At 50.2% G+C, this 25,305-nt stretch overlaps 10 protein-coding genes across 10 annotated transcripts; 3 read left to right on the top strand and 7 right to left on the bottom strand.

Moving 5' to 3' along the window:
• Positions 1-22: 22 nt before the first annotated feature.
• Positions 23-1,158, bottom strand: N7529_008308 (nuclear transcription factor Y subunit beta; the record flags this gene model as incomplete). The annotated part of the gene is made up of 3 exons (XM_057243835.1): positions 23-522; positions 582-692; positions 1,002-1,158. 3 exons carry the CDS (start codon positions 1,156-1,158, stop codon positions 23-25), a joined length of 768 nt encoding a protein of 255 aa, XP_057095373.1.
• A 1,549-nt stretch (positions 1,159-2,707) lies between these two features.
• Positions 2,708-3,355, bottom strand: N7529_008307 (putative prefoldin subunit 2; the record flags this gene model as incomplete). The annotated part of the gene is made up of 4 exons (XM_057243834.1): positions 2,708-2,740; positions 2,837-3,029; positions 3,155-3,245; positions 3,316-3,355. The coding sequence occupies 4 exons, from the start codon at positions 3,353-3,355 to the stop codon at positions 2,708-2,710; spliced, it is 357 nt and encodes a 118-aa protein (XP_057095372.1).
• A 395-nt stretch (positions 3,356-3,750) lies between these two features.
• N7529_008306 (putative mRNA splicing factor RNA helicase (Prp16)) lies at positions 3,751-6,625 on the top strand (the record flags this gene model as incomplete). Its single annotated transcript, XM_057243833.1, has 3 exons — positions 3,751-4,606; positions 4,659-6,199; positions 6,254-6,625. The coding sequence occupies 3 exons, from the start codon at positions 3,751-3,753 to the stop codon at positions 6,623-6,625; spliced, it is 2,769 nt and encodes a 922-aa protein (XP_057095371.1).
• A 418-nt stretch (positions 6,626-7,043) lies between these two features.
• Positions 7,044-7,764, bottom strand: N7529_008305 (putative oligosaccharyl transferase subunit Dad1; the record flags this gene model as incomplete). Its single annotated transcript, XM_057243832.1, has 3 exons — positions 7,044-7,110; positions 7,213-7,394; positions 7,504-7,764. The coding sequence occupies 3 exons, from the start codon at positions 7,762-7,764 to the stop codon at positions 7,044-7,046; spliced, it is 510 nt and encodes a 169-aa protein (XP_057095370.1).
• Positions 7,765-7,805: 41 nt separating this feature from the next.
• On the bottom strand, positions 7,806-8,024 carry N7529_008304 (uncharacterized protein; the record flags this gene model as incomplete). The annotated part of the gene is made up of 1 exon (XM_057243831.1): positions 7,806-8,024. The coding sequence occupies one exon, from the start codon at positions 8,022-8,024 to the stop codon at positions 7,806-7,808; it is 219 nt and encodes a 72-aa protein (XP_057095369.1).
• A 286-nt stretch (positions 8,025-8,310) lies between these two features.
• On the bottom strand, positions 8,311-10,772 carry N7529_008303 (putative C6 transcription factor; the record flags this gene model as incomplete). Its single annotated transcript, XM_057243830.1, has 2 exons — positions 8,311-10,164; positions 10,215-10,772. The coding sequence occupies 2 exons, from the start codon at positions 10,770-10,772 to the stop codon at positions 8,311-8,313; spliced, it is 2,412 nt and encodes an 803-aa protein (XP_057095368.1).
• A 351-nt stretch (positions 10,773-11,123) lies between these two features.
• Positions 11,124-12,951, bottom strand: N7529_008302 (uncharacterized protein; the record flags this gene model as incomplete). The annotated part of the gene is made up of 9 exons (XM_057243829.1): positions 11,124-11,220; positions 11,271-11,312; positions 11,364-11,491; positions 11,553-11,864; positions 11,911-12,055; positions 12,111-12,134; positions 12,195-12,204; positions 12,271-12,384; positions 12,843-12,951. 9 exons carry the CDS (start codon positions 12,949-12,951, stop codon positions 11,124-11,126), a joined length of 981 nt encoding a protein of 326 aa, XP_057095367.1.
• A 2,469-nt stretch (positions 12,952-15,420) lies between these two features.
• Positions 15,421-17,661, top strand: N7529_008301 (uncharacterized protein; the record flags this gene model as incomplete). Its single annotated transcript, XM_057243828.1, has 2 exons — positions 15,421-16,654; positions 16,712-17,661. 2 exons carry the CDS (start codon positions 15,421-15,423, stop codon positions 17,659-17,661), a joined length of 2,184 nt encoding a protein of 727 aa, XP_057095366.1.
• A 990-nt stretch (positions 17,662-18,651) lies between these two features.
• Positions 18,652-20,433, bottom strand: N7529_008300 (uncharacterized protein; the record flags this gene model as incomplete). The annotated part of the gene is made up of 2 exons (XM_057243827.1): positions 18,652-20,375; positions 20,424-20,433. The coding sequence occupies 2 exons, from the start codon at positions 20,431-20,433 to the stop codon at positions 18,652-18,654; spliced, it is 1,734 nt and encodes a 577-aa protein (XP_057095365.1).
• A 1,363-nt stretch (positions 20,434-21,796) lies between these two features.
• Positions 21,797-25,203, top strand: N7529_008299 (TMCO4 family protein; the record flags this gene model as incomplete). Its single annotated transcript, XM_057243826.1, has 2 exons — positions 21,797-23,878; positions 23,929-25,203. 2 exons carry the CDS (start codon positions 21,797-21,799, stop codon positions 25,201-25,203), a joined length of 3,357 nt encoding a protein of 1,118 aa, XP_057095364.1.
• Positions 25,204-25,305: the final 102 nt, after the last annotated feature.

Raw genomic sequence — 25,305 nt, 5'->3', positions numbered from 1 at the left:
AGCGCTCAAACCATGCTCACCACTAGTATTGCTCACCGCCAGCACCATTGTGAGACTGGCCAACCATAGCCGGATAGCCATAAGCGGAGGCATCTTGTTCAGAAGGGTCCATGTTAGGGTTCAGCATGGGGTTTGCGCCTTCGGCGTCAGCGAAGCTGGTGGGACGAGCAGGTCCAGGCCCACCAGGGCCACCCACTGGTCCTCCGGCGCCGTAACCAGCGCTTGGGGGGCGCTGGTTCTCGCCACGGGCAGATTGGGTCTGGGGTCGTGTCAGTAAATGGGCTTGTGACGCGCGCGCGGCTCCGCTCTGGAGTGTGGGGAAACTGTCCTGGGATGGAAAAGACTGGGACGATTGGGGTGGGGATGATTGGTCCATGGGTTTGGGGTTTATTACCTCGCGGTACTTGGATAGGTAGATCTTGAGGGCCTCCGCGTAGTTCTCGAAACCGAGCGACGTCATCGCAAATAGAATATCTTCGCCGTTGACCGTTTTGCGCTTCTCCTGTTGACACTTCTCCGAGGCTATTCAGGCGATCGGTCAGTATCTGTGAAGGGCAGGGTAGGCGAGGTATCAGACTGACCTTCACTGGTAATGAACGAGATAAACTCGCTCACACATTCCTGCATACACTCCTTGGCTTCTTTGGCGATTTTTGCGTTTTCAGGTAGGGCGAGTTTCATGATACGAGCAACTAAATAGGATCGTCGAGGTTAACATGGTGATCGAGTGTGGGAAAACGTCGCTGCTCGAAGAGGGGTATGGTAGTGTGGGATGGTTTAACTAAAGCACGCGACCGGCGAGAGGTTCAACAAGAAATCAATGCGGCTCCGGCATCAAGGTCTCGGAACTAAATGAATCTGAACAAAGTCCCGAATGGTCGGATGGAACAGAAGTGCGGATAAAAAATGCGGGGAAAACAAGAAGAGTGGGCAGCCCAGCAGTAAAGGCAAGGTACGCGCAAATCAGAACAACAGCAGAAATGCAATGAAACGCGACTAACCATTTGCAATCGGAAGCCACCGATCCTGCTCCTTCACCTCAAACTCGCCATGATGTCCCTGCGCGTCGTGATGGTCCTTGTCCATATGCTCTTGTTCTTCACCCGAATGCACTTCGGGGTCGAGTTCTGGTTCCTTAGAAGGGGAGGTCGACGACATGGTTATGAGTGGTTTGGATACGTGCAGCGGATGCTCGGTTTAGGCGTCAATGCTTGTGTTTCGCGTGCGTGCTCTGTTGTCAGACCACGTCAGATCTCAATATCGGTGCGCGATCGCTCCCGTTTCAGACAGCGCAGAGCTGGCTGTGCAAAAGGGGACAGGGTTGTATTGGCTGGGTACGAACCGCTTTACAGTAGCCTTAGGCAAGAGCGTCAGCGTCAGCCCAGTCGGGATTTGGCAATAATGCAGGATATCTATGCGACGCGCACAACACCCAATTAGCTTGTGCTCCCGGAATTGGTACAGACTATAACAGTGGCTTCAGGGATTCGCTAGACTTAGATCACGTCGTACCCGCAGTGAATAAGGTGCCAATGATGCGCGACTCAATAGTCGGAGGCGGAGTTTAGGCCGATGAAGCTTGGAGTTGCTGCGCGGGATATGCAACGCGGGAACAGATGAAGGTGGGTCAAATTGGGGGGAAACCCAACTGTCCAACAATCACAAGGGTTGAAAAAGTTACCTTTTGATAAACCCAGTTCAAGATAATAGATCCAGAGATATAGTGCGATTGTTCCGATTGGATCTAAATCTCCAGTCAACAAGGTGCTTTGAGTGGAAGAGCGTCTAATGGGCTGAGGTCAATTGGCGAACCAGAACTCCCTGGCAGGTCAAAGAACGCCGTTGGTTGGTCACTCACCAAATGTAAATATTTATTCGTTTTATTAGGCGCAACTGCTACTTGCAAGAAAACAGAGTAATCGCAAAGTCTTGATCAAACTGATAGCATATGTTGAAGATAAATGGTAAAAGAGGAGAGATAGCCTTACTCTTTCAGTCATGATCGCATCCAATTCTTGCCGCCTCAGGCATTAATTACTTCACGGTATGTGTATTACAGGTTTGTTTTAGTTCCCACATTGTGGAGTCGGTAATTTTCGTATTCAAAGTACTGCTCTAAAGATTAATCTAGGTTTTCAACGTTGTTCTGTTTAGAAAGCTGAGATCGAAATAGATTTGAGTTTCATCTCATATTTTCACCTCACATTGAGCTTGCATCTGCAATAGGTTGGGTTCTTCAAAGCCCAATTGCCAATGCATGGGCCTATGGAGTCAGGCATCAACGTTTGCATTTGCTGTACTTCCAACCTTGAAAGGCTTTTGCTTTTCAGAAAAAAGAGTACATATATAGAATTTCAACCTTGGAAGGTTTGAACATCAGTTAGGCATTGATTACAGCATTGTCTACTTCAAGCATTGCTTTAGATTGGCCTGGGCAAATCTATGCAAGCCCATCCCATCACATGGCATCCTTCGTATTGGAAAGCACAGGCTAAGACACCAAGAATCTAGAAGATATGGGTATATTTCTTGTTATGAAACAGAACTCTTGGAAATTTGGCATCGAAGCATGAATCAACGCTGCATGACTGCATTATGTCCAGTCTTTTGTCGTTCCTAGTAACGCCGATAGTATCGTCACTCGGACAGCACCACCAGGAATCAACTTAAATCAAAGTATACAAATGAGAAGAAAGTAAAAAGACCTCTAGGGCTGCACGACCTGGATATTGTTCTTTTTCTGTAAGGGAAATGAATGTCAGCACTGTTCACATCAAGTCCATCCCAAATAAGGCTTTAGGTACAGCTATACCTAACAGCCAGGCGATGTGCATACCTTCCAGGCGTCCAGCTCGTCCTGCTTTGACTTGTATTGCTTGAGCATATCCTCAATTACTTGCTTCAGTCCGTCGGAGTTGGTCTTAAGGGTGGGAAGAACGTCCTTGACGGTGCGTTCGACAAGAACGCCGTTCACCATGCGGAAGCATTTTCGGTCTCCATCGAGAGGATCCAAGGTCTCAACAACAAGCCTATGGAGACATGTTGTTAGCATCTGCCACGTTCAAACTTCCTCGGCTGGGCTAGTGTAGCTTCGGATTCAACAGTGAAAGGACACATTCTGCTGAAACAGCACGTAGGCCCGGGAGCAACTCACTTATGCTCCTCTGCTTCCTGCTCAATATCGCCGATCTTTTGTGCTAATTGCTGGAGGGTGTTCTTGAAGTTGGTGTACTGGAGCTGAAGCTCTGCATTGAGGGGCTCGCATTAGCTTTTGTAGGCCCTAGGGGGTCGTAGAGTGAATAGGAGGAAACATACCCTGTTGCCTCTTTGGGTCAATCTGCTTTTGGCTAGACATTGTGGTTTTTGTTGACACAGTGTGATGATAAGGAAGCTCAAGAAATTGAGATGACGATGCGGGGCGGTTACTTTTTTTGGCGGAGGCTCGCCCTCCGCTATGTCACAACTCCCAACATACCGGGATAATATGAGATAGTTCTAGTCCAAATGAATTGCTCTCTATATGATTTTACTATCCTAATTAATTTCTAACGCTTCTTAGTCTGAAGTTCTTTTCATGGTCTCTTCTTCAAACGGACCACGTGACTGATATCGCCGTTTGCACTGTTTGACTGCGATAGTAAGAGGTTCAACTTCCGGGAATCATTCAGATAAAGTCAACCTTTCGCAGACCAAACTGGTCTTGAATTGTGACCTGAGTCTTGCTGCTGACTTCAAGTCTGGTCACAAATAATGTCTCGCAACGACATGGGCCCCCCGGCCAAACGGCAAAAGCCCTCTGGGCACCTCCCACCAGGGCTACGCGACGCCAAACGGAAGGACATTGATAATTGGGAGACTAATCGAATGCTCACATCCGGTGTAGCGCAGCGACGCGATCACGAAGGCGACTTTACGGTCGATGATGATGAAGCCACTCGAGTGCATTTACTTGTTCACGACCTCCGGCCGCCTTTCCTCGATGGCCGCACGATCTTTACGAAGCAGCTGGAACCGATATCCGCTCTGCGAGATCCACAAAGCGATATGGCTGTTTTTAGTCGGAAAGGAAGTAAGGTCGTTCGTGACCGCCGACAGCAGCGTGAAAGACAGAAGCAAGCGCAGGAAGCGACAAACATGGCTGGCACAGCCCTGGGCAATCTCATGGGTGTCAAAGAGGACGAGGGAGACAGTGCAGTCGCTATGCCTGTCGAAGACACATACAAAGGAGGGGGCAATAAATTTGCCAAGCATATGAAGAAGGACGAAGGCGGCGCCAGTGCTTTCAGCAAAAGCAAGACCATGCGCGAGCAGAGAGAGTATCTGCCGGCCTTTGCCGTGCGCGAAGATCTCTTGAGAGTCATCCGAGACAACCAGGTTGTGATTGTTGTCGGAGAAACTGGATCTGGAAAAACCACCCAGTTAACGCAGTTCTTACACGAGGATGGTTACTCCAAGTACGGAATGATTGGGTGCACACAGCCTCGTCGTGTGGCTGCCATGAGTGTCGCAAAGCGAGTCAGTGAAGAGATGGAAGTAGATCTTGGCAGTACTGTTGGATATGCTATCCGTTTTGAAGATTGCACGAGCAATGAAACAGTGATCAAGTGTGAGTGATTCCATATGTGCATGATAGACCGGATGCTAACTACATACTATAGACATGACAGATGGTGTGCTGCTCCGAGAATCTTTAGTCCAGACGGATCTTGACAAATACTCGTGCATCATTATGGACGAGGCTCACGAACGTGCTCTCAATACCGATGTTCTCATGGGTCTCCTCAAAAAAGTCCTGGCTCGACGCCGGGACTTGAAACTGATTGTTACTTCCGCAACGATGAACTCGGAACGCTTTTCTCGCTTCTATGGTGGCGCTCCGGAGTTTATCATTCCCGGTAGAACATTCCCCGTGGATCTTCACTTCTCGCGCACGCCCTGTGAAGATTATGTCGACAGCGCGGTCAAGCAGGTCCTGGCTATCCATGTTTCTCAAGGTCCTGGTGACATTCTTGTTTTCATGACCGGACAAGAAGATATTGAAGCAACCTGTGAACTAGTCGCTGACCGGTTGAAGTTGCTGAATGACCCACCCAAGCTCAGCATCTTACCTATCTACAGTCAAATGCCCGCTGAACAGCAGGCCAAAATCTTCGAAAAGGCCGCACCAGGCGTGCGCAAAGTCATCGTGGCTACGAATATTGCCGAGACCAGTTTGACGGTCGACGGAATCATGTACGTTGTGGACGCAGGCTACTCCAAGTTGAAGGTGTACAACCCACGCATGGGTATGGACACTCTTCAGATCACGCCAATCTCCCAAGCCAACGCCAACCAGCGATCTGGACGTGCTGGAAGAACTGGGCCCGGTAAGGCCTATCGTCTGTATACCGAGACGGCTTACAAGAATGAGCTGTACATCCAGACAATTCCTGAAATCCAGCGTACTAGTCTATCGAACACTGTGCTTCTGTTAAAGTCTCTTGGTGTGAAAGACCTTTTGGACTTTGACTTCATGGATCCACCTCCACAAGAAACAATCTCCACGTCTCTCTTCGAGCTCTGGTCACTAGGTGCTCTAGACAATATGGGCGATCTTACACCGCTGGGTCGCCAGATGACACCTTTCCCAATGGATCCCACCCTCGGCAAGCTCATCATCATGGCTGCCCAAGAATACGAGTGCAGCGAGGAAATGTTAACCATTGTCTCGATGCTTTCGGTCCCAAATGTCTGGTACCGTCCCAAAGAACGAATGGAAGAATCCGACTCAGCCCGCGAGAAATTCTTCGTCCCAGAATCCGACCACCTAACCCTCCTCCACGTATACACCCAGTGGAAAACCAACGGATTTTCTGACTCGTGGTGTGTCAAGCACTTCCTACACGCCAAAACCCTCCGGCGCGCCAAAGAAGTCCGCGACCAGCTGCAAGATATCATGACAGCCCAGCAAATGCCCCTCATCAGCTGCGGCACAGACTGGGACAATATCCGCAAATGCATCTGCTCAGGCTTCTACCACCAAGCCGCGCGCGTAAAGGGAATCGGAGAGTTCATCAACCTCCGCACGAGCGTGACAATGGCCCTCCACCCCACAAGTGCCCTCTACGGTCTCGGCTACGTGCCCGAGTTCGTCGTTTACCACGAGTTGATCCTGACTGCCAAAGAATACATGTCGACAGTGACAGCCGTCGACCCACACGTAAGTCCTAATTTAACCAACCCTACGCCAGTCCATAAGCTAACACGATACCAGTGGCTCGCCGAGCTGGGCGGTGTATTCTACTCCGTCAAAGAAAAAGGCTACTCGAAGCGCGACCGCCGCGTCACAGAGCTGGAATTCAACAAGCGCATGGAAATCGAGGCGCAAATGGCCACGGACCGTGAGCGTGTCGCTGCTGAGAAATTAGCTGAAGAGGCACGTAACGATCCGGCGCGGAGGAGGACCGAAATCGAAGCTGGCGGAAAGACCGCTGTCCGTCGACCTGTAATCAAACCAAGGGGCAAGATTGGTGGCTTGACTGCTTCTTCGTCACGGCCTGCTGCTAATGGGGCTGGCCGGGGTGGTGGGTCTGGTGGGAGTGTTGTTAAGAGGCCTTCTGTGCGGAGGAGACCAGGTGCGTTTTAGTATATCTACATCGGGGGCTGCGCCCTACTGTACAACATTGAGACTTTAAAATCCAGCTAGGTAGATTTGGTTGAATAGATACCCGCCATTGCATTTTCGCGCTCATCCCAAGCCTCGCCAACTGCGTGCGTAGTGTCACCTACGTGTAGATACCTCGCCTTGAGTTCACCGTAAAACCGTTGCGGTGGGATGTGAGCAGTCTTTGTACATTTGAGATTTATAAAACACAGAGTCCTTGTTCAACAAGTCAATTGGTATAAATAGATAGGTCAATGGACAACGTTTTTCCGCCTCAAAAGCGGCATACAAAGGGTGCGAGTCAAGATCAAACCTCCAAGCACAACCCCATCAGATAAACGACCCCATATCTCACAAGAGACCGGGCCAGCAACGTAACGAGCAGTTTCGCGAGCCCAGCTCAGTTGATAAAGTTGATGCAGAAAAAGTGTAGGATCAAGCTTCCAAAGATATAATCGGCGAAGGCCCTATAAGCGCATTCATTAGCATGGAGTAAAACAAATGAGGATACTCAGATATGCCAGTCCCGCCAAAGAGACATATTTGCAGTGCAAAATGTATAAACTCACCTCTCATGCGAGATGCCCGTCCCCTGCTCTTCATTGTCATCTGCAAACCGCGCATTCTTTCCCTTCGAGCTAGGTTTCGACCCAAACCCAGTTCCGCTATCACTGGTCTGCATGCGCAGACTTGCTGTAAGGACAAATTGGCCAACAGCCGCACTGAAACCACTGAGGAAGGCGTTGAAGGGCTGGAGATTTTAGAATTAGTTGGGGGTTCCAATTTCAATTGACGGCAGCAATGTAGGGAATGAGAGTGTATGGAATTGAAATCTGGTTGTTCATAAGGTGGAAACTTACATAGTTTCCCGCAAGAACACAGTACACAAACTGCAGACCGCCGACGAGGACGAGGAACGCCATGAAGGCGTCTAGGAGGAGTGTGCGCTGCGGCGTGGTGGATGCATACTGTTGCCAGACGTGCTGGGCGATTTCAGTTGCTGAGGCATTGGTCTTCAGGGTGGTTGGGCCTGAGGAGAGGGGCTTTGGTGTTGGGGATGTGGGCGTGGACGTGGAGGTCGCCGCGGAGGTAGTTGAGGCCGCGTGGCGCTTGGGAGCCATGATTTAGGTGTAAGTTGTCGGGGGCTTTTGAGAGAATGCAGTCAGGGTTTCTGTGATGGAGTGCGGTGAATAGGTGGTTCTGCCTGGAGAATTTGGGCAGAGAGGGTGGGTTGACGGTCAATGGCAATGTGGAGGTTGACGGTTGATGCCAGCTTGGAGCTTGGATATCCGTTATCGCGCTGGTCACGTGCGACGTTATCCTGATTGGGAAGTATACAGATGGGCGATAACAAACATTGAGGGTTTGAGCATCTAGGCATTGAGGTTTATTTGTTTATTATGCTAAGAGGTTACTGGGTGAATTGGGATTCATTACACCAATTTGGAAGTGTATTGTATTGGTCATCATCACCGCATCTACCATAGGTAGAAACATCGCCGATGATATTATATTTTCAAAAAAGAGAGAAGAGTCGTCTAGAAACAGTGAGGGGAGGGGGATATCATCCAGTGAACACCATAAATCATCAAATCATAAATCCCAAGACATGAGAACAGAAAAACACCACTGGAACAGAGTCCAAATATGCTTCAATCCAAACCAACTCAACTGAACCAGTCAGTGACATTAGTTCCCTTGGCCGGGTTTGATTCATCTTTCTCAACATCCATCTGGAAATCACGCATAACCTGATCCCACTCATCCCAACTAAGTTGAGGAGCGTCAGGGAGTGGTTGCGACGGCTGGTTCAACAAAGGATTGCTCATGGGAGCATTATAGGGCAATCCTGTTGGTAGCCTCGACGCAGAAACAGTATTCTCGACAAGCGGGGCATCAAACAGATTGTTCTGCGCAGGGTTGAAGAAGTCTGTATCAGGGAAGATACCTTGTATAGCACTCCAGGGCCCTTGGCTGAGGTCGATATTGAGAGCAGCATCAGCAGTGAGCGGCCCAGTAGCTTGATGCGCCGGTTGTAGATTGGGCATGTGAATTCGAGGTAGAGATTGATTGTCGCCGACAACCTGAGAATTCACAGGCACTGGTCGTATCCGCACCGGTCCAAACTTGGCTAACAGTTCCTGCTGTTGCTTGGAGCGAGTGGCAGCGGCTCTCTTCATTAACGCAGCGAGTGGCCGCCACAGCATACCCTTCTTGTGCGTCGCCTGGACAGCCCATTCCGAGTAAAGTGAACTAACGGCATTCCAGGCTCGATCGGTCACAGGGCAGATGGGGCGAACGCACACCTCAGACAAGACGAACGCGACTCCGTGCCATTGCATGTTAGTCCGGAATAGCCAGCCCCACTTCGCAGTCTTGGGATCGGCTTCGAGCAGGCGTCCGAACTCAAGGACTTCAATTGCAGTCAGGAACAAGCTCTCGCGAGTTGCTAGGGACACGTTCCCGCGGTCTTTGCGGGTCATAGGGTGATGAACAATCAGCCACAGTTTGGCAAGGATAAGACGCGCAACGGTGGCCGAACACCACTGGATGGGAACGTTCATGTCACAGTGTCTGATATATCGCTGTTCGCATCGTTCACTGATAATTTTTATCATCCGCTCGCAACGGTCTATAGATGGGACGCTACTCGGCGCCCGCCATTGAGCGCCTGGACAGACGTAATTCGCCCGTCGCAAGGCGCTCGTAATCTCACACCGAATGAGACAGAACGTCGCATCTGTGCATCCTTCTCGCTCTTCGGGCGGCTCCTCCATCTCAGGCGAGATGTCCTCGTCATTGATGTTCAATGGCAGTAGAGTATCGTACATGTTTTCGTGGATGAGCGGATCGGTGCCGTGATCCTCCGACGAGCGAACATCCATCAACGAGATATGCCACCATAGCCGACGGCGCATTTCAGTCTCAAATGGTTTTAGGGCGAAATTAGTGCCATCCCGGTGTAGGCCTAAACTCTGAGCAAGACGTAAGACGATTGAAGTCATGGACCACACGAACTTGCTGTCATCTTCGCGACGGACGCAGACCAAAAAGAGGACAGCTGCTTGGAGAAGGACTAAGCTCTGTGTGTTTAAGAATCCGGCCTTTGCGAGTGCCTGCTCAGTGGCGAACCGATACTGTTTGACAGCGGCGGTGCGATCTTGGCCAAATTGTACCATACACTGATCGGGCGCCATGCTGACAATACTGCAAAGATACATGGAAAACACCAAGGCTTCTTGGTTCTTATCCAGAGCGTCTGGATTCTGTGCCGCCTCGAAGAACAAGTTCTTGGCTGTCGGCCGATGCACTATAGTGATTAAAGGAGCAACATTTTCTTCATAGATTTCCCAAAGCATTGATACTTTAGGCATGGAAGGGTGAAATTCCCGAAGAGACCGGGAAAGTGAATAGAACCCGAAGAGGAACCCATCATGGGAGCCTGAATGGGCAGAATCCGGAGAAGGCATATCCTCTTCCTCGGAATCCGAATGATCGAGAATATCCTGTAACTCCTCGATCTACAACTGTCAGCGACAAACCCAGCAACGATAAGTCCAAACCAACCCACCTCATCACCAAGACTGGCCCAAAGCCGATTACTCACGTATCGGCTCCGCCCTTCATCAATAACCAAGCGCCCGAATTCATTCTCAAACTTATTAGGCGCCAACTTCTTCGGATCCGAGTCTTCAAACGGACAACCACCACCATCTTGGCTCTTCGGCTGGGTTTCAGCGTCAGACCTAGACGTACCAGTATCACTCCGCCCAGATTCATGCCCACCAGAAATCGAGCCCCGGGTCGACGTCGAGCTCCCCTCCGTATGGCCGCTATTTCTCAAATGATCAATAACGCCCTCCAGACGCCGCAGGCGGGAAAGCAGCTCGGCGTCAGGTGGGCGTTTCGATTTGCGCGGGGCACGACCGGGCGGAGGGAAGACGCAGTCGATTCCGGCCTTTGTGCAATTCGAACATGGGGACCGTTTGTTGCAGCGGACTTTGCGGCGGCGACAGGTGACACAGCTGCGGGAGCTGGGTTCCACTGCGTGGGTGTGGGTTGGTACAGTCGGGGAATTATCGCTGACGGGTGGGGAGAGGTTTAGCTCTGGGGAAGTTGAGGCGAACATAGCGAGATGTCTGGTCGAGCATCGCACATTCTTTGAGTTTGAGTTGGAAGTATAGAAAAGAAAGTACCGTAAGCTCTGACTTCGTATTACTACTGGGGGCCATAAATCCAGCCTCTAACTGCTATGACTCAGCACCGAGTGTGTGTCGTCCTGATTAGGCAAATGCATCGTTATCTCCGATAACTACTACATAAAATAGATGGAAATATACAAAATTTTGTATATGCTGGGATACAGTACAGCTTCTCTCACAGAATGAATATACCAAACGCCGAAAGATGCAAGGGAATCTCAAGAGATCGTCACGCTGAAAATTAAATAAAAGCATATTATGCAAGCATGTAAATGGACTCAGGCCTCAATACGGGCTCTCGGAATGAGCTCAGATGTGCGAATTGGTAGATCATTACCGCGCCATCCACGTCGAAGGAATCGCCTGAATTTGCGCCTAGCTGGAATCAGTCAACTATCCACGAATATTAAGCTTCTAGGACTCACGCAGCAGACTCCCAGATCTTCGTATCTTCGTTGAAAGTATGACTACAATAAGTTAGTCAAGAAACATAAGATCAAATAGCGAATCATACATACCCAGCAAAGCTCGTCCGAGTAAGCGCTTTGGCGCTATACTCTTCTTCAAGAAGATACGTATATGCGTATGGAATCTTGACAGAAACACCCTCGAAAAGACTATCCCGCAGCGGGAAGATATCACTCTCCTATACACAGTTAGCAACAGTCCCAGATACCCAGTACCCCAAGACAACGTTGGGAACTTACATCGTAATTATGTTTATCCTTACACATCAGCGCTTCGGGACTCCCCTTACTCCTCTTCTCCTCATCTTTCCTAACAGCGGTGATATCAATGAACAAACCAGAGGACATATCGATCCAGCGGGCATCGATCCGATTCAAGGTATCCTGCGTCGACTTGACAACGTAGTTGGGATTGATCTCGAGCATGTACGTGCGGCCGCCGTCGACATCGGGGATATCGAAATGATGCTCAGTCATATTGTAGTAGTCTGCTAAGAAATGGATCGTTGCTTCGGAGATTTGGACGTCGAGATCGTTGTCCCACGGGAAGATCTGGGGTCTGTTAGGGGTGTTGGTTGTTGGACTCGGTAATTCTCACCTTTTGGTTCCACCACCAGGCTAGGAGTGTTCCATGCATGATCCAGGTTTCAGCGCCGATGGCGTTCATCGTCGTGAAGTATGTTTGGATCAATGCTGAGAGGTGAGGAATCACTTTTGTTTCTGGTAGGGTTTCGTTGGCGAATCTGAGGAGGTGTGAGTGTTGATGCCCTGTATTATTTCGTATTTGGATATGCGTACCGGCCGTCATAATGATGATGGAAGCTGTGGGGTTATTAGTTATGATCACGTACTGTCAGGGCCTTCAAGCAGATGTTCACATACTCTGATTCATCTGTTCACGAGTTAGTTCAGCGGGAGTGCTTAGCCTTGAGGCTGTATGTATCATGAATGTACTCACGAAAATATTTTTCCGTCGGTATATGCGTTTGGCTCTTATATTCCTTCGTTACGTTCTTCCGTACGCTCATAAAGTCCGGTTCTCTATCTCCACGAACACCGGAGAGGATAGTCGCTAAAAGAGATGCATAGAGCCACAAGGCGGAGGCTAACGAGCGCATGCTGCGTGTATCAAGGGCTTCAACGTCTCACGCCTAATATGTACAACGGGCTCCGATATGTCCAGTTCAAGTCCGATTTTCGGCGTCGTGAGGGGGGTATGAAGATATTTATACTGTACAAGGAGGGATTTAACCGGAGGATAAAAGACAACAGAAAAGCCAAACAATTAGAAAAGATCAGAAGATCAAAGATGAAAAGCGGAGGAGATTGTCAGGGACAGAATTAACCTCGTGTGGACAGTTGCCCCATCGAGTGTAATCTCCTTCAATTTTGCACAATCGGACCCAAGACCACAATAAACAGCAAAGGCCCTGATTGGGCCGGGGTTAGAGATATTCAATAACCGATAAAAGGCTGACGACTCCTATCGTACTCGGTTGGGGTGGAATAACACTTAGCACTCAAACGAACCGAGCGCCGGGACATCCGTGGATCGAATCAGCAGAGTCTGCGCCGTTCCGCCACAGTTGTCGCCCCACATAGTAATGAGCTTGTCTGTCGTTTGAGTCGCGTGGCCCATCTTGGCAGTTGTTTGGTGGTGGGAGTTTCACTCTGTAATCTTAACTCCTTGGTGTTGCACGTTTGGTGATGTATGTTGAATGGGTGTGGCTGGTGAGGACGCGTATATACACACACTCTCTCGTTGTTCCATTGCGTATCGGAAACTTGATAGTCAGACGCTATGAACATCCCGCGGCAATTAGGGTGCGAGGTATACGCGTCCTCCGGCATCATTTTGGTTTAGTCTCTGACCAAGCCACACCCACAACCCCCGACCCCAGTACTCTGTAGTCATTGAGGAGAAAACCAAATACCAACATAACTCTGCCATTGCTCACCTTGGTTCACTGGGCCTTAAATAAAGCTCTCTGACCCGCCCAGCCCCCTTAGAATGGGGAGACCAGCTTGAACCCTCATTCTCCCATCTCCAGAATGACGTCCATTGACCCGTCCCGTCCCAGCAACACACAAGGACCCGTGGGCCCTATTTGTGTGACAAAGAACATGAGAGAAAACGTGACTAGAAAGAGCATCCCCTTACAAATAGCAGGTCGGCGACAGGAACCTGAGACTCTGCACGGCTGGTTTCGGGCCAATCATACAATGGCGCAAAGAATAAGCCTTTGTGTTTCGGACCGAAAGATCTCGAGCCTCAATCCCGATTAGCTCGACGCCTGCTCATGACGATCTTTGCGCAATTTGGCAAACGTTCAAACTTCAACTCTTCACTTCTCAATAAGTGGGTCGTATTCATTTTCCACTTGTCGGTGTGCGACCGGGAGAAGCTCTGAGCTGAACACCCAGTCAAGAATGCTCTCCTCGTCACATGCTGTCCGAGATCTATTATTTTGGCACGAGTGTTGGATTCAAATTCTCGCGGGTCTGTGATCACATCCGTCACATTGGATTCAGTTCATCGTTGGCTCCATATTCTCGAAGGGTTCTGGTGTTCCAAGTGTGACAGGATTGTGTAGGACTGTGTAACGCCTTTCCTCTCCAAGAATAATGACAAGGGCCAACAAGTCATACGCATTTCACGGATGTTCTTGAACAGTTTGCAGCAAAACAGGGTCCATACAGCCAAGGCGCCAAGGCACAAGTGGTTCCATCTCGACCACATATATCCATATCTCGGTGGAAGAACCGTATGATGCCTTGCAAACCCTTCACGATCGAAACTATTGCGAGTCTAGACCAATTGATCCAAGTTGGTATAATGCTTACTACATTATGGTATGTGTCTAACACATGTCAAATTCGATTTGATCCACCTACCCGGCATACCGAAAATGCATCTTTATAACCGAGTCTATCACATGCTGGAAGCTCTGTTTCACGTGAGAGTTCTACCTTTTTGACTCTCTCAAGTCAATTGCGCACCATATTCAATTTATATCGACACCAGGAGGTATAGCTCTTTTTTGCAATTGTTTTTGCCCGAGAATCGGAGACGTAATAATCCATTGAATGAGTATATAGACACCAATATCTCAGTGTCCAAATAGAAAATATCAATTGAAATACCGAACCGCGGAAAAAGGACCCTGTGCGCCAAGTCTTCTCGACCCAAAAGTAATTCAGACCTGGAAAGAACCAGTTCCCTGAAACAATTCCCATGGAAGGTGGAATCTGAGAACCCTTATAGCCTTATATAATGAAATTTTTTACAATCACTACCTAGGTAGCTATATGATGAAAAGTGCAGTCCACAGCGAGTCTCGCAAAGTCGCCCCAAGTTGGCAAGTTGGGCAATCTCGGTCGTAACCGCGCTGAATGGCAATGGACCAATGGACTCGAATACAACATCAAAAGTGGAGTGGGTTGTGACACACTCATTCGCCAGGTTTGGTAGCTTTAGCTTTGGATTCTCTGTCTTCTATTAAGGGTCTCTCCCATTTGATGTTGGAAAGGATCACTTTGGTACGACTGGTGCCTGTTCCTCCCTAATTCAGCCACCGAGGATAGACCCCTGGGAAAGTTAGATTGATTGATTGGATTGTTATTGGATGCGACCATTTATTGTTACTCATATTCGACTCATACTAGAAATCTTGGTAGTTTAGTACTGTTATACTGGAGTGTGGATAATACCCCATACCCATAGTAAATGATGAACTGGACCTAACAAAAAAAAAGAAAACGAACTAAAAAAAACTTGACATTTCAAACGTGGAGTTATTCTCTGTAACCCCCTTAGTCCTTAGTCCTTAGTACTTTTTCACACCTCATTGTTTAAGCCTCTATTTTCCCTCTTTTACCGATTTTTATTTACTTCTCTTGAATCTCGGCCAATTCCGCTAGATCTACAAGCACTTTCTATGGTGTCCATTTTCCTCTCACCTTGCAATTTGTCCGAAGTCGAATTCACTATGAGTCGATATACCCAATAACACATCGCTAACACGGACGCACCTTTTCCGTCCCCATCTACTATTACAATTCTACATTGGAACCCCAAATTTATGGGAAAATATCCAGGCGCGTGACCATGTCAGAGACCTCTACACCCCAAGAATCATCATCATCAGCCCAACTCAATCGATCCTGCGAATCTTGCAGAAGTCTAAAAGTCCGCTGTCTCCCCAACCCATCAACACCTAATCAGTGCCAGCGATGTGCAAAGGGTAAACGACCCTGTATCTTCGTGGCCCCGCAGAGACGGCGGCCACGAAAGAGAACAGACTCGCGAGTCGCCCAACTGGAGAAAGAGATGCGGGTGATGCGTTCACTGCTGAAGAACCGCATTCCAGAAGAAGAGGAAGATTCCGAAGAAAGCGAAGACGACCACGACGAAGATCGGAAAAGCACTGGACGGGACCACTCCGCCCAGTCCGATGATGTCCGCTATACGGATTACTCGCCCGAGCTGCTGAACACACACCCGAGCCTCTCAACGCCCTCGTTTGCATTCCCCGCAGGCATCGAGGAACAAGAACGAGTCCCGTTCGAAGACGTCATCGACCATGGGATCATCTCCATCGAAGACGCAGAGCAACTGGTGGCATACTACATCCACGAACTAGCATCTTTCTTCCCGCTGGTTGTTCTCCCGGCCAGCACGACCGCAGCAAGCCTGCGGCAGACGAAGCCCGTCCTCTTCCTGTCTGTCATAGCCGCGACGGCGATATCCATCGACGCAGGCCTGGCAGCCGTGCTGAACCGCGAGATGGTGCGGCTGTATTCGGAGCGGTTCTTCATCGAAGGCGAAAAGTCACTAGAGTTAGTGCAAGCGTTGCTGCTCATGATCGTCTTTTATTTCCCGCCCGCGTCGCCGCTGAAGTTGCAGTTCTACCAGTACACGCATATTGCGTCGACGATGGCGCTGGAAATCGGGCTCGCGAATAAACGGCGCGTGAACAAGTCCGACCGCAGAGCGAATGTCCACGACGAGTTCCTCGCGGAACAGGCTAGGGCCCTCCTTGGCTGTTACCATCTCGGGTCGACGGTGGCGATGAAAACTCGGCGCCCGAATCTTCTCCAGTTCAACGACTGGATGGACGAGTGTCTCAGGCAGCTGGAGCGCTCACCCCATCGCACGGATCAGCATCTGGCGATTTGGTTCGAGCTCCAGCGGATAACGGATGAAGCGATGTCTTCGTTCGGTCTGGATGATACGAGCACCACATCGCCTCTGACCGAGTCTCGGGTGCAGGCTGTTCTGCGATGGTTCGACAAGCGGATGGAGACATGGAAGAAAAACACGCCGACCGAAATGCTAAATGGTAAGCTTCTTCCCCCGTCCTTTCCTTCCCTACCTGGCCCCAACTAACAGATCCCAGTCCCCTTGATCCTCGAATACCGCTCCGCCGCACTGGCCATGTACGAACTAGGCGTAGGAGAAGGCTACCGCGAGCCAGACGCCGTGAAAAAGCGGTTCTTCACGCTTCCCACGCTCGACAACGGCCCGGAACACCGCGCTCCCCTCAGCGCAATCCGCATAGACATCAATGTGAAATGGATGAACGCAGCACAGGAACTGCTAGACGCGGTGCTGGCCTGCAGCACGGATACCATGCGCAAGCTGCCGAATTTGATGTACACGCGCTTCGGGATGGCCGTAACGTCTTTGTTGAAGATCCATTTCTCTGTGCGGACCGGTGCGCTTGGCGAGGTCGTCACGGCACAGACTGTCAATGTGGGCTTTTATCTTGACGCGGTGGCTAACAAGCTCGGCGAGGCCGGCGCAGGGGGCAAGTATAAGATTCCGTCGCGGTGGTACCAAGTGATAGGCGTGCGGGGGCGAGATTGGTATGAGCGATTAGAACGGCGGAGCGAAGGTGTCGGGAGTCCGGTGGATGCAATGGCTGCTCCAAGAAATAGTCAAGGCACGAGCCAGAGCCAGAGCCAGCCGGCGAACCTGAACCAAAGTCAAAGCCAGAATCTAAACCAGAACCAGGATACGCTGGATGCCACGCAGGCTATGGACGCGTTCCCTGTGCCTGTCCCGATGGGGATAGATGTGCGGGACGGGTATGTGGCGATGAGCGGGGCGGGAATGTGGATGGATGGTCATGGGCATGGTCAGGGCCAGGGCCAGGGCCATGCCAACCCGCCGTTCTTCATGGGGTATCAGCACCCTCATCCTCCATCTCATGCGGCGACATTGCCGCCACAGTTTGCGTACGAGCCGCAGAGAATGCCTGTGCCGGGGACTGGGACTGGCATGGAATTGGACGGATGGCTTCCTGACGGGAGTATCTTTGGGATGCCTCCTTTGCCTGAGTTTTAGTTTTGCTGTGTGTCAGTGTCAAATCTAGACCTGGGGTGTTAATATACGAGAACAAGAATCAAAAGAATATGAGAATCTTACTAGTTTATTGGAATGTCAATAGGTAGAAGTAGATCGGAAGTAGACCGCAGTATAGTATAGCAGTATAGCAATAGAAAAAGCGAAACCGATAAATTAGCCCTAGAAGAGCAACAAAAAAAGGGAGTGGCTCGAAACCGCCCCGAGAGACGAAACAAAAGCAAAGAAAAGATTCTCAAAGAGAAAGAAAGCAAAAGACAAGAAGAAAAAGAAAAAATACACGTCCCAACACTGGATAAATCACCAGGATGATATCGCATTTATCCCAATTTACCCCGAATGGCGACATTGACATCGGACCCTCGGGAGAATCGGAACTTCCGCGCCAACTCCCCCGAAATCCCGACAACACCAAGTACTACGTACGGAGTGGTTTACTACTACCAGTAACCACAGAGTAAGGTGCAAGGATCGGATCGATGATCGACTCCGATATCTGATGGCTTTAATCTCGCTCTCGGTCTTGGGTTTCAAGTCCAATTTTCAGTGGCACCGAACCCGAACCCGAGATGCTACACGCGGACACCCTTGCTTTCCGTGGTTGTTTCGTATATCCCTGGGAAAAAGCTTTGTCTTTTACATAAATTATATAATTGGCTCGCCATGGATGGGGCTTATCTTCCGCTCCGGGGGTTTTATACCCTGGTACGTCGGAGGAGGATGGCATGGAGAGCCGTTGGGTCGGGGGTCGGGGATTAGCTATGGATGGACGGTGGTTTGTTGAGCATTCTCATTATTAATTGCTGCGTACCCGTACATATCATATGGACATACAATACTCCGTATATACAGTATATAGAGTATAGTTCATAGTATATTAGATGTAAACAAGCACATGCCAAAGCTAGAGGTATACAGGACAGGGTACCAAACGCTAAAAATACCCCAGAACGCCAATGGTAGTACTAAACATCACAAAATAGAAAACACTTCCAAGGCATCCATGAACCCGGCAATGGCTCCGATTCCGACGAGTCCACGCGTGGCGCTCCTCGTCAAGGCTTTGTGTCGCTCCTTTGCATCTTGTCGGTCCTTTGCATCATCGCGGGAGCGATGGCGGGACGGGGAGCGCTGACCTGAGCGGGGCGGAGAGATTCTTGATTCTGGTGTGGAGCTGGAGAGATATTGTGGCGGATGATGGGGCTGGAGGGTGTGGTTTGGTCTGTTCCAATGCTCGAAGTGGACCTGGTTTGGGGAGTGGCCGCGGGAGGTGGTGATGGGCGGCTGCTGCCTTGGGATTTGGATGGGGACTGGTTGCTTTTGCTGGGCTGGTTGGTTTGGGTTGAGGATTGGGCGTGGGGTTTGGTACTCGGGGTATCTGTAGTTCGTGGGCGAGTTGAGTGGTTTGTTTGGTCGGGACTGGGATGGTGGGAAGCTGCCGCTTGGGTAGGGATAGTGTCTGGTATCTGGAGGGTAGCCTGAGACGGTATTTGCATGAGGGCGGCGATGCATATTCATTGGGCTGGTTGTTGGGTGTGGGCGGGGTGTGTCTCTTTCTTCGTCGCTTGACTCGAAGCCTTTCTGGCCGTCTCGAGCTTTTGGGTGGTCTGGTTCTGGTTCGCTTTCGACGTGCGCTTGGTACCTGGAGTATTCTTGGCGAAGTTTTGCGGCGTGCTGGCGGGCTTCTTGGGAGTGAGGATTTCGCCAGTCGTCCGTTGTACCTTCTAGATAGTAGCCTCGAACGTCGTGGCCATCGAAGTCTAGCTCGTCGGAATATTCATCTGTGTCGGAGACGTAGACTCGAGGTTGGACTACCTTGTTTGATGGGGTTTGGCCTTTGGCGGGGGATGATAGTCTGGATGGGTCGATGAGAGGCACCCAAATTGATAGTAGTCGGTTCATTGCGCTCTCGGATAGTTGGACCATGTCCTTTGTGGATCTTTCCATGTCGCCGAGACCTACATCGCTGTCTCCAAAAGTCACAGCTGGTAGTCTGGTCGGATCTGAGTATCTGGTCGCCGCAACCAAAGGCTGCACTGCGGATGCTGGGTTGGAGTAGTTTGCATTAATTTTCTGATTTGTTGGGTCCTTCGCGGCATCTATAGCTTCCTGCTTCACGAGATCCCACAAACGATCAAGACGCTTGACAGACCAATATCGGACAATAATCATGTTCTGAGATTCTGCTTTCTCCTGTGCGACTGCGTCGTCTGAAGCGGAGTTGAGAGATTCGGTATCGATCCCATCATCGACATTAGCTTTGATCACATCGCCAAGCTGCAAGATCCGCTGCATTACAATCAGGCTGAGCTTGAGAGATTCCAGGTGTGCTAGGAGATAAGTAACATGCTGTTTTGGGAAACACCACTTCAGCCTCTCTTGTAGAGAGAGTCTCATGAGATCCTCATTTCTGTCTGTTGCCTTCAACTTGTCCAGCATGTGTTCGATTTCAATGAATATCATCTGGCCCTGGCCAGCAATCTCCCATGCTTTCTCTATTGCCTCCAGAGACCGATCAATATCGGTACTTTCGATAGTCTGCCCGACATGTTTGAGTGTCAGGGCGAAGAGTGAGATTCCCTTGGCAATACTGTGTATTTCCAATTTAGATTGAGCGAGTTGACACGCAGCAGCGTTAAGAAGAAGTGAGAGCCGGAACCCGGCGCCGGCGATCTTAACAATGGAAGCCTGGGAGCCTTGAGAAACATCAGTAGAGACTCTTCACCTTCAAAGGAAAAACATACCTTGCACCATCATCTCAAAGTGTTTGTTTCCTTTATTTTAGGTCTGTGTCAGACAATGGATGGAAAAGACAAGAAAAGGAACAGAAAGTCAAGCCAAATCAAGTCCAGTCAAGTCCAGTCAAGTCAAGTCAAGTCAAATCAAGTCGAGATTGCCACCTGGAATAAAGCATAACCTTCAAAGTTCCCCAGAGAGCCGCAAACTACTGCATATCAAGTGACTCGGCTATGTACGGGGTCTGAGCCCCACGGCTCAGGGCAAATTCATGACGGCATGATATACACTTTCTTACTTTCCTGTTGGTTAACACTATTGTACGGCGGGGGCGAAGTTAGATCTTCAACATGATATGGCCTAGCCTTGACTATCCCTGAAGGCGTCAGACAAAAGTACCCGACACTGCCTCAAACTCAGTGGCATGCATGGTCAGATTCCTCTCTTTGCTTCGTCGTTTACTTAACAACACTGCCTTGTCCTGCGTGTCCAGGTAATATCGGCGATTATTGTCATATTACTTTGCATATTAGCGCCAGATAGGTACGGCAGAACAACCCTTGTTTCTACCCGGGCTTCTTTACCTGGATTTCTGTACCCGGGTTTCTGAGCAAGATATCTCGTATCCTTGAGAATGAAGGACTAGGATTCTGACAAGATTTAAGTCAAAATCTCAAAAAAGTCTCATAAATTCCGGATCGAGATCTCCGGTTAGTTGTCATATTAAAATTCAAAGAATATGAGAAAGAATATGAGAAAGACGTGAAAAAAGACCGATGGAAAGACATATGGAAAGATGTCTAGAAAATGACATAAAGTGCATAGACATATGCAGTGGATACTATATGCATTGACCGTATGACATTTCAGCATATTTCTCGTGTATATCAAGAATATATTTAGATTGTAGAATATACGTTGTACGGAGTTGAGAATCATAGATGTTCTCCGTTTTCATAAGGCAACATTGTTTGGTTTCCGCTTTCGGTGTATCTCCCTTAGTCTTTGTTACGGAACTACCTAGTACAGTAAAATATTGTAAACTTCTCTTAAGACTTCGATAATAATCATCTAGGCATCATATCTAACAAAATTTGTTGTGTGGTGTCAATTGATCTCTCCTCCACCCCTCCTTTTTCGCCGCGTGGCCGATCGTCACCTGCGGAGATTGCCCCAGGCTATCCGATGACCAGTGGGCCACTGCGGGAATCTGTGAATCAAGACATTCTCACACTCCATCGAGCCCAGGAGCTAAAGAGCTCATCACAGCAACCGTGAGGCCGGATGGGTGAGCTCCTGAAAGTACGAAGGAAAGGACGCAAGGGACACTCCAACACACCACCCGTCTTGGGGCTTCCAGGAGCCTCCAGTCCATGAAATCATGACTGCAGCCTCGGGTGTCACCGAAGACACCTCCACCCATTGTATACCCTCCCAGTCGACCTCGTCGAATGCCCCCGACTCGTCCCAGCATGAGCTCCCCGCCCAGGGCGAACCCCCCACAATCCAGAATGAAAAACAGCCCGATAATGCGGCAACTCAACCGGTGACCTCTGAGTCTGCCGGGGAAACTCACAAGCAGGTTTCTCAAACAACGGACGAGGTGGACGACTTTGGCCTTCCTATCCGAGCACGTCGCAAACCAGACCCCACCCCTAGCGAGCCCCCCGAAGACGAAAATGCCGGTCATAACTTCCAGGAAGTTGGTGCGCGCCCTGCGAGCTATAGCGACGCCGTCAAGAAGACGGCTGAGCCAGAGCCGGCACAAAAAAGTCAGGAAGGAGAGACACTTGCCCCTGAGCCCGTCAACGTGAACATTGCCACAGAGTCGGGCGATCGTCCGGAGACCAAGGAAGCTTCCCCTGCGCTCGCGGAGAACTCGCAGGCCTCTGGGACTCCTGATCAGCCTCGGGCCTCAATTCCGAAACAAAAGCCAGCTCAAGTATCGGAATGGTCACACCAGCGACTTGCACAGCCTGGCGCCCACCAACCCACGAGTGAAGAGTCGGAGGAGGAACCTGATGAGTGGACCTCAATGCCTGCCCTCGGAGAGTTCGACTACTATGATGACTACGGAAGACTCGTTGCCCGAGGAGCCAAAGAAGAAAGCGACGAGGCCGTATACCAAGGACTAGGAGGCGCAGGGCGGGGATATACTCGAGTGCAGCTTGATGAAGACGCCCAGTCCGCCACGAGTCTGGACGAAGATACAAGCTATCTCTTCCGAGAAACAGGGGACAACTCCGCCGGTCTTGTTGGCGAGGAAATGCGCGACTCGATCAGCCAGCTTCAAGCTACGAAAGATCTTCTCAATGAGACTCAAAAAATCGCTTATGTGGGCGTTGTCCGGTTATCAATCCATAATATGAATCGTGATCTGGCGTCGATTGCTACTACGAAATCCACCCGCAGAACCATGCAGAAGGCTTCCGATGCTATGCGAAAATGGGGCCAGGCAATCATGGCCCGCATCTATACGCATATGGATATCAATTCTGCCGAGCAAATTATGATCGAGCAGCTTGCAGGTCATGGGGTTCAACCTGAAGATCTGGTTCGACCTCTCATGCAGAATGCGCGGGTCAAGAATCCCATGGCCGAAAGCGAGCCTAAAACCTCCCTGTCCAGTCTCAAGGGGGATACTCTGTCTAGCAGGCTCTCCGCAGAGACTGACTTCTCTGAACTGGACTCTCCGCCACCACCATACAAGGCTCACGAGACCGAGGAGCCCCCAGAGGTCAAGACTCCTTCTCAAATGCCGACCTCTAATCGCATAGATATCGATCTCCGCTGGACAGTCCTCTGCGACTTGTTTCTTGTGCTGATCGCAGACTCAGCGTATGACGCGCGCTCACGAACGCTCTTGGAGAAGGTTGGCGCAGCGTTAGAAGTGACATGGCTGCAAATCTCGCGATTCGAGAAACGGGTGACGGACTCCCTGGAAATGCAAGAGCAGGCCGAGAAGGAGAACTGGGATGAGTCCGATCACATGGAAAAGCGCCGCAAGATGGCCTTGAAGCGTAAATATATGATAATGGGTCTGGCCACGGTGGGTGGTGGCCTGGTCATCGGTCTTTCTGCTGGACTACTAGCACCGGTCATTGGAGCTGGTCTTGCCGCTGGCTTTACCACTGTTGGTATCTCCGGAACCAGTGCGTTCTTGGGAGGAGCGGGTGGCACAGCCTTGATCGCTTCCAGTGCTACACTGGGCGGAAGCACCATTGGAATGAGAGCTTCGCACAGACGTACTGGTGCGGTTTCGACTTTCGAGTATCGGCCTTTACACAATAACAAGAAAGTCAATTTGATTGTGACGGTGTCGGGCTGGATGACTGGAAAGGTTGATGACGTCCGTCTACCGTTCAGTACTGTGGATCCCATCATGGGCGATATCTACTCTGTGCTCTGGGAGCCTGAGATGCTTCGAAGCATGGGTGACACTATCAACATTCTCGCAACTGAGGTAGGTTTTTCAGTCTACGCAGATTTATAATTAAGGCTGACTGGGCTTAGGCACTGACACAAGGTCTGCAACAAGTACTGGGCAGCACAGTCTTGATGGCGCTGATGGCATCGTTGCAACTGCCTCTTGTCCTCACTAAACTCGCATATCTAATCGACAACCCTTGGATTGTGTCATTGGCACGCGCCCAATCTGCCGGCCTTGTCATGGCTGACTCCCTGCAAGAACGTAATCTAGGCAATCGACCTGTGACACTGCTCGGTTTCTCACTTGGCGCGCGTGTCATCTTCTCTTGTCTCAAAGAATTGGCTGACAAGGGTGCTCACGGACTAGTCCAGAATGTATACCTCTTTGGATCACCCGTAGTCGCCAACAAGGACGAATACCTCAAGGCTCGCAGTGTGGTATCTGGCCGCTTCGTGAACGGTTATGCCACGAATGATTGGATTCTGGGTTACCTTTTCCGTGCCACAAGTGGTGGCATCATGAAAGTCGCCGGTCTCGCAGCCGTGGAGGGTATCCCGGGAATTGAGAACTTTGACATCACCCGGTTGGTGAACGGTCACATGGACTACCGTACCGCCATGCCTCGTATTCTGAGAGAAGTGGGCTGGGAAGTTCTGGAGGACGAGTTTGCAGAAATCGAGGATCCAGATCCCGACAACCACGCCGAAAGACAGCGAGAGTTGATCCGCGAGATCGATGAAGCCCGCCGAGAGGCAGAAGCGAAGCCCGAGAAGAAGCGTTTCGGTTTGTTCAAACGGGGCAAAATGGCGGAAAAGAAGAAGTGGGAGACGTACGATATAGATCGAAACAACGTCTCTAACGAATCATCCGATCTTGACAGCAGTCCTGGCACAGTCCTCTTCGATATCGAGGCCATTCGCGCCGAGCTGCACTCGGAGGCAATCGAAATCAAAGAATTAGAATCGACCATGCCTCTGATGAAAGTAGATCTGAACTCACCTTCACAACCTACGGCTCAACCCTCTCCTGTCAACGAGCCAAAAACCCCAGAGAGGCCACCGGTCTCTCGCACAGCCTCGGGGCCATTGCCAGTCTCTGAGCAGTACTCCCCTCCATCTTACGAACCCTCGACTGCCCCAAAGTACGAAGAGATGGAAATGACTTTCGACACTTCTTACGATGAATCTCCACGATCCACATACGACCCGCACTCCCCATCCCGCCCAGAGTTGAGAACAGCCTCGACGATGCCCAATATCGGCGCCACCGCCATCGGAGCCATGGACATGGAGCCTAATGCTTGGGCTGACCATGGTCAGGGACATGGTGACGGCGAGATCTCAATGACCTTTGAATAGGGTACTGGCTTTGTCTCCCATTCTTGTATTCTTTCTATATACTTTTCTCTTCGATTTCCCTTAATTTCGAGACTTAAGGTGCATCCGCACAGGTGTTGGCTT

The sequence above is a fragment of the Penicillium soppii genome, assembly GCF_028829465.1.
Source record: "Penicillium soppii strain IBT 18220 chromosome Unknown utg000006l, whole genome shotgun sequence".
NCBI classification, from domain to species: Eukaryota; Fungi; Ascomycota; class Eurotiomycetes; order Eurotiales; family Aspergillaceae; genus Penicillium; species Penicillium soppii.
Note: the sequence above shows the minus strand (reverse complement) of the source record. Positions and strands in the feature narration are given on the sequence as shown.